General features: G+C 36.3%; 1 protein-coding gene and 1 non-coding gene across 2 annotated transcripts; one reads left to right on the forward strand and one right to left on the reverse strand.

Annotated features, from left to right (window-relative positions):
- Positions 1-1411: 1411 nt before the first annotated feature.
- Positions 1412-2350, reverse strand: LOC102917265 (olfactory receptor 7D4-like). Its single transcript, XM_006987047.3, has one exon. It carries the CDS (start codon positions 2345-2347, stop codon positions 1412-1414), a length of 936 nt encoding a protein of 311 aa, XP_006987109.1. The 5' UTR covers positions 2348-2350.
- A 2901-nt stretch (positions 2351-5251) lies between these two features.
- Positions 5252-5423, forward strand: LOC121831262 (U1 spliceosomal RNA). The gene has a single exon (XR_006074634.1). It is a non-coding gene; the product is annotated as a U1 spliceosomal RNA (small nuclear RNA).
- Positions 5424-8258: the final 2835 nt, after the last annotated feature.

Below are 8258 nucleotides of genomic sequence, written 5' to 3' on the forward strand. Positions count from 1 at the left end.
GCTTTCTATTCTGACTTCCCTGGCTGGCTAATGGACTGTGAACTGCAATCCTAAAATGGGCTTAAATTTTCATAGTAACTTCTTTTGGTTGCTCTTCACATTTCCTTTTTGCTTAACCGTATGGCCAGACCACTGGCCAACATCATTGCATTTGGTAAAAATTCAAACAAATGGCAAATAGAAATCATTTTATCTCACTGAAGTGACTGTTTCTGTCTTATTCAATCAGAGCAGCAGCCTTCTATCCATTCATGGTGGGATTGACATCCAAGAGCAAAGTAGTGCTTTGCAGGTGAACTGAGAAACAACCACAGAACACTATACAAATAGTAACAATGGAATCAAACAGTTGTTTAATATTTCTCAGTAGCTACTTTCACATCTGCAGTAATATCTTGTATAAATCATTTCTATCTTATTATAGAGATTTTCTAAATACTGCCCCTAATAGAGTACATCTCTGACATTGCCTTGAGATATTATAGACATTTCAAGTTTCAAGATTATTTTATATCCCTTAGTCATAGGGGATAATATGTTCAGAATGTTATAAAAAATCTCATAAATTAAGTACTTTACATGCAATAAAAATTTGTCTCTCACATTTCTGGAGATTGGGAAATTTAAAATTAAGAAATGACCGATTTGATGTCTACTGAGGGCCAATTTTCGGGTTCATAGATGGTGCCTTCTCACTATGCTCTTATATAGTAGAAGAGGCAAGATAGCTCCCCGGGGTCTTTTGTTTCTATAAGAAACTTTATTTCTGAGGGTACCATCAAGAATAAATCTGAATGCTTCCCAATTCCTCCCTTCTTAATAAAATCACATTGGTTATAATGTTTTAGCATATAAGTCAGGGCAACAAAAATGTTCACATCATAGACCATTTCAATATGTAGGAGCAAGATAAAATTTTCTCTCAAGTGGAAATTTTCAGTTCTGAAATCTCAGCAGTGATTTCTGAGTGGTGACTACAGACTTTCATGGTAATTTGCAGCCTGTACAAAAAGAAACATCTATTAGTAACATATATTCAAGCATGTGCCTAATCAATATAACATTTATAGCCACAGTACTATATACTTATACATGGACTTAAGTTCTATAAATGATTTCATAACTTTTGTCAAACAATTCTTGAGTTGGTATTTAAATGGCTGTATTGACCTACAGAAACATAAACATTGTACTTAAATGAAGAGATGAGTCATATAAAAAGAAGGGAGAAGGATAGACCTGAAGGTAACAAAGAAGGCATCACAAAGTCTCAGGTAAAAGTACTCACTGTACAATTTTGATCAAGACAGAGGAACAACCTGAATAAAAAGTCTACATGATTAAGAAGCAGAATTTCTTTAGCCCCCTGCTTTACTTCTGTCATCTCAGAAACCTAAAACCAGTGATCTTATCACTTAACAAAAAGCATTCTCCCAAGTGTTTGTAAGGCCTTCTTAATGTCTTTGTTCCTCAAGCTGTAGATAAAAGGGTTCAGCATGGGAGTGACCACTGTGTACATTACTGAGGCCACCATGCCCTTCCAAGAAGAGGAAGTTTCATCAGAACTAAGGTACACACCAAGACCTGTCCCATAGAATAATGAAACCACTGAAAGATGAGACCCACAGGTAGAAAATGCCTTATATTTTCCATCTGTTGATGGGATTCTCAGAATGGAGGAGACAATCTGAGAATAGGAATAAAGGATCCCTGAAAAAGGAACAAAGCCAAGAATACAAGTCACAATATAAAGAAGGATATGATTGAGCAGTGTGTCTGAGCAGGCTACATTGAGTGCCTGAGCAAGTTCACAGTAAAAGTGTTTAATTATCTGATTGGTGCAGAAGGACAGCCGTAGCATCAACAGACTCTGGATCAGAGAGTATGAGAAGCTGATGAACCAGGACACAAGAACCAGCAAGCCACATAGTTGGGGGTTCATGATGACTGGGTAGTGAAGGGGGTGGCAGATGGCCACAAATCGGTCATAGGCCATCAAAGTGAGGAGAAATGTGTCCATGCCTCCAAAGACCATGAAAAAATACATCTGTGTAATGCATCCTGCATAGGTGATGGTCTTGCTCTGTGTTTGGATGTTTACCAACATCTTAGGGATGGTTGTAGAGATGAAACAAATGTCAGAAAAGGACAGGTTGGAGAGGAAGAAGTACATGGGAGTATGGAGGTGGGAGTCAGAGCTGACAGCCAGGATAATGAGCAGATTCCCAAGCACAGCGACCACAAACATGAGCAGAAACAGTCCAAATAGCATGGGTTGATGCTCTGCATCTTGGGAAAACCCCACAAGCAAAAATTCTAAAATACTTGTTTGGTTTCCTGCTTTCATGTTGTTGACATCAACTAGATAACTATGGAAGAGAAAGAGTAGGAAACGTATACCATGCAGTCTCTAAATTCTCTGTTTTTATTTTTTGAGATGAAAGACCGCATAAAGGTTTTACTATTACAGAACTTAGGACTCCAACATTTCCTCGTCCATTATACTGATTGTCTCAGGGTGTTAATCAACCCTTTGGGAAACTTGTTCATTTTTTTCACCTCTGCTTAGAACTACTAACTCTACAAAGTTAAACTTCATGAAGACCAGACAACCTCTGGAATTTTTCAGACCAAAGTAGTTTCTAAAGTGCTGGAAATCCTTTCTCTATGATGGATCCACTCTGATCTCCAATCTCACTTCTCAACACTTTTCTGTGGTTGCACTAAATTCTGATCATTCAGAAAGATTTCACTTTGTGAATACGATTATACCCTCTCCTGTATCCATTCATTTTGAAATCTCTTTTGTTTCTTTAAAAGTTTTATCTTCTTAGTGTCTTCTTGGTTTTTTTTATATGTGATACAGTTCTTGGCTGTCCAGGTGATTCTCAATCCCATCACGTCTCAATACCAGCTGATTCTTTGACATACAGGAAGATTTTCATACTGTTTTGGCAGCTGAATTAATGAATCAATGAACATAAAAACAAATAACTTTCCACTTCTGTAGCGTTCCACTGTAATCTGGGCATCTGTCCCTCCAAAATCTCCAACAACTCTAGCTCTAAAGAAGACTACTACAGAGAGACAAGATAAGTAAGAGAGGAGGAAAGGTATAGCAAAAATATGTTTCCTCTTATTACCCAGGCCATTCAATCAATTCTAGGTAGTACATTCATTCCCCCAGCACTTGGACCTGTGTGTCCCAAGAAATTATCCTATTTTCCCTTGCATCAATACTTTTATGTAATCTTACCAGGTATGTTCCCCTGTAGAAGCAACAATAGTCTTTTCATGAGTCATCAGCACATGGCCCTCTGGTTTTTTCCTAAATCCCTTGAAATTTGAACAAAGGTAATTGGAAGAATAAATATGGAAATTGAATATTAGAAGACATTTATGAAGAATTGAAATAGTGGTTATTATTACAATATAAATGAAAACATTCATCGTCTAAACTTCCATCTTTGAAAATCCTCAATACTCATATTCTTCATCATTTCATTTGCATATAAAATTACTAAACACTCTCCTGAGTTAAAAAAAAAAAAACCTCTATATAAATAGGATTAAAATAAGAAGATATTCAGCTGGGAGCATGTTTTTATTTTCAGGATAATCAAATATTTCTTTTTCAAACCAATTTTTAAAATCAGAATAATGAAAATGTTCAGTGAAAATTGTCATATGTGTGACAAAGAGGAAACAGAAAGAATCAACCTTAATATGAAATATAAAGCAGAGGGTCTGGATGCTACAAGCTTTGATGTTGGTCAAAAGTCACATGGACTGAGGTTATGGCTCAGTGATAGAATGCTTACCCAGAATCTGCAGGACCCTGGATTTCATCTAAGTACCACAAAAAAATGTGTTGTTCACTCAATGTTTGCCTATCTCATGAAGTCCTACCATACAGTAAAAGCAACAACCAAATTACTACTTAAAAGAATTCTGACATTATAAATAATATCTTCTTAAGTTGCTCACATGTAAGAAACCATCTAGCTATTCTGTTCCTAGTATCTAGTTCTTCTGGGAAATTTTGTTCAGTTAAGTATCAAAGACTTAAGTTAGAATATCTGGGATGCAGCACTCGGGAGGCAGAGGCAGGCGGATCTCTGTGAGTTCGAGGCCAGCCTGGGCTACCAAGTGAGTCCCAGGAAAGGCGCAAAGCTACACAGAGAAACCCTGTCTCAAAAAACAAAAAAAAAAAAAAACAAAAAAAAAAAAGAATATCTGGGATGATGACGTCAGAGAAGGAGTTCAGGAGGAGAGGTAGCTGACAAAAGAATTATTTAGCTGGAGGTATGAGAATAAGGATTTTTAGCAAGGAAAAGGAAAGATCCAGAAGCAAGAATCAACCAAGGAAGCAAGTGTTCTTAGCAAAACCCTATTGCTTTGGTACACAGTGGTAAATGGAATGGTGAAGAATGACGTCTCAACAATAGTCCAGGACCACAACTCCCAGAACACAAAGAGGTAAACATATATTAGTAATGCAGAGATGATACATAAGACTGTGAAATGACTGAAACTGAAGAAATAACATGTTATGAATTATGATTTTCCTATGGCTTGGAACCAAAGATAGGTTTAAGACAGAGACACAACAATATGGAATACTCACATCATTGGAAATTAAGGGACAAACTCAAGCTTTCTTTAATAGAAAATAAATAAGAAGTAAAGGCTGGGACAAGTAGAAGAATGATGTCAATGTCTTGTTAACTGAATATGATTGAGAATGAGACCCACTCAAGTAAAAGAAAAATAATGAGGAGCAATGATTCTCTAATGTTTCCAAATCTAAATACTAAGAGATAAAGAGTACTGAATATTGAACTTGCCCATGTCCTTCCATTTTTCTTCTCTTACCCGCATTATTCCAGTGGTTATGTACCAAAGTCCTTGGTACTCGCTCTCCAAACATCTATATATCCATTGTTCTGAAAAGAGCAATAAAATGCAAATGGACACAAGCATAAATTCCTCTGCACCTGCATAAAGGATTCTCAGCAAATAGAGAAAAAAAGAGTTGGTGTTTGAACAAAATGTCCCATCCCTTGCTCCCAGTGCAGTTCTGGGCATCACCTCATGCCTGATACTCATCTGTTTTGGCATGTTTGCAAAGATCCTGGTGCAATTTCTATCTTCTACGAGTATTTAGTGCACACCATGAAGGATAGTACTTGAAAGTATTTTGTGAATTCTGCTTCTCTGAGAAATGGTTAATAAAAGCATAATCCCCTGTCCTTTTACCTGGCAGGAGAGATGCCATGTTCAAAAGAGTGGATTTTTTGGGGCAAGGATAATCATTGGATAACCATTGTACTCCAGATGTGCTGACCTCTGGGATTTCCCCAAATGTGGAAAACTCAACTGCATAATTTGTGGTAGTAAGACACTGCAGGCATTTGGCCTTCCCTAAATAAAAAATTATATAAAGCATCTTGGTCTCTGAATCCATTCTCAGCTTCACAGTGTATACCTTCAATATATTGTCTGCAGATATATTCAGGTTTTAGAAACTAATTTCTTTGCTACAAGTAAGCAGACTCTTCTTTCTTGAAGAGAAAATCTAGTAAGCAAAGTGTACAAAAGTAAACTAGAGAGCAGAATGGAGGCTAGTCTATCAGGAGACGCCTGAGATAGTCCCAAGCAAGCAAGAGTGAAAGAAAAGTCAAAAATGCTTATTCTAGGCTGTTGGGGTAATATTACCTTTTATCTAAGAACTAGAAGAGAACAACTTCCCTGTAAATTATATACAGTGTAGTCAGTTACCAAGCTCTGCCACAGACAATTCACAGCGGTAACTAAGTCAGCAAACTGTTTTGTCCAGGAAAGTATTCTGGTATCAGACTGTCATGGGATACCTAAAAAAAGCCCACATAATCTCCTTAGCTATCTACCCACAATAATAGATATTCAAAGTAAATGGTCACTGTGAAAATGCTGCAACTTAAAGCAAATGCTCTAATGACTCTAATGATTCTTCATTCCCATCAGTTACTCATAATAGCACCCTCTGTGTTAAATAACAGGGTTTTCCCTGACCTATGCTTAAGTGTTAAAACTCTTCCTACCAACCACTTCATTCTCCATTTCATCCAACATCTGCTGGACTATATAGACTTGGCAATACATACTCACCATGGACCAACTCCTTTGAATCTTAATTGTTCAAAGAACATTGGTTATGAAAGGCAGAAGGTCTTCCCAAAGGAGAAAAGAAGAAGAACTAGATGTGTAGGAAAAAACCTGAATAATTTCTTCTAGAAAGATATGAGTGTGTTCTGTCTTGGTGACTATAAGAGTTACAGGTTTGCCCTGGGAGTTGTGTCCCTCTGAAGCTTATTATACAAATTGATCAATTTTACATTCATTCCCTGATTGATTTGGCTCCTCAAGGGCAAAGACTACACAAAAAAGGGCTCTGACATCCCAATTTCTTATCCCTGGGAGAATATCAGTGGGTATATCTATGATTACTCTCTCCTGTGTTCATTCTCTGAGAAGAGTCACCATAATTTCCCAAGATTACCTGCTGATGATAAGTGTCAGAATTTTCTGACTTATACTTTCCTACTTTCACTAGCTTTGGAATTCTCGAGAATTAACTTGATGTTGATTCCTTTCAGCATATGTGAAGGAGTAACGTAGCTGGGTCATACAGTACATTTTTTTTGAGCATTCTTCATACTGATTTCTAGAGTGACTGCACCTCTCTAATTGCATTCTCACTAATCTCACTAACAGTGAATAAGGATTCCCCTTTTCTCACACCTCTCCAGCATTTGTTGTCAATCATTGTGTTGATCTTAGCCATTCTGACTGGGGTGAGATAGAATCTAAAAGATTTTTTATTTGCATTTCCCTAATTGATAAGAATGATCAAAATATTTTGAGGTATTTCTAAGCCATTCTGATTTCTTCTGTTGAGATCTCTCTGTTTAGACCACTAGCCCATTTCTAGTTGGGTCATGTGTTTTCTTGACTTTTTTTTTAGTTGTTTGTATATTCTGGATATTAATCCTCTGTCAGGTATATAGCTGGCGAAGATTTGCTCCTGTTCTGAGGGATTCTTCTTTACTATATTGAGTGTCTCCTTCACAGAGTTTTTTAGTTCTACTAAGTCTCACTTGCCAACTGTTGCCCCTAATTCCTGAGCAAATTGAGTCCCACTCAGGAAGTCTTTTCCTGTACCTATATCTACAGGGTGTTGCCTATATTTTCTTATAGTAGTTTTAACATTTCTGGTTTCAAGTTGAAATCTTTGATTTGCTTGCAGTTAATTTTTGTTCAGGGTGATAGATATGAGTCTAATTTTATTCTTCTGAAAGTGGACATCCAATTTTTCCAGCACTATTTGTTGAAGATGCTATCTTTTTTCCAATGTACATTTTTAGACTCTGTCAAATATCACATCACTGGAGTTTCATATACTCATGTTTGAGTCTTCTACTTTATTCCACTTGTCTACATGTCTGTTTTTATACCCATACCATTTTGTTATTGTTGTTATTACTATAGCTCTATAATATGTCTTAAAGTCTGGAATGTTAATCCCTCCAGTAATATTCTTATTGCTCAGGATCTTTTCTGATATTTCCAATCAGGGTCTTTCTGGTTCCATATGAATTTTAGAATGTTTTTCTATTTATGTGGAAAATGTTGTAGGCATTTTAATTGGGATTGCATTGAATCTGTAAATCTTTTGTAGGATTGGTCATCTTCACAATGTTAATTATACTGATCCATAAACATGAAATGCCTTTCAATTTTCTAGCATCCTTTTCAATCTCTTCTGTGATGTGAAGTTTTCATTGTAAAGGTCGTTCACATCCTTGAATAGATTTCAAGAATTTTTTTATGCTATTGCAGTGGGAGTGTCCATGATCCCTTTCTCAGTGTGTTTGGTGTCAGTGTATAGAAAGGTTACTGATTTTTATAAATTGATTTTGTGACCTGCCTTTTTTATGAAATCATTATTTATAGTTTTCTGGTGGAATTTGAAAGATCTTTTATGTCATCTGCAAATAGAGATAATTTGATTTCTTCTTTTCCTATTTATATCCCTTGAATTTCCTTCTCTTGTTTTATTGCTTTGTCTAGTCTCCTAGCACTATATTGAAAAGAAATGGTGATAGTACACAGCCTTAGCTCATTCCTGATTTTAATGAGATTGTTTCAATTTTTTCTCCATTTTATGTAATGAAATGTGACTTTCTCATATACATGCTTTATTATATTAAGATATG

Source organism: Peromyscus maniculatus, chromosome 7 (assembly GCF_049852395.1).
Source record: "Peromyscus maniculatus bairdii isolate BWxNUB_F1_BW_parent chromosome 7, HU_Pman_BW_mat_3.1, whole genome shotgun sequence".
Taxonomy (NCBI): Eukaryota; Metazoa; Chordata; class Mammalia; order Rodentia; family Cricetidae; genus Peromyscus; species Peromyscus maniculatus.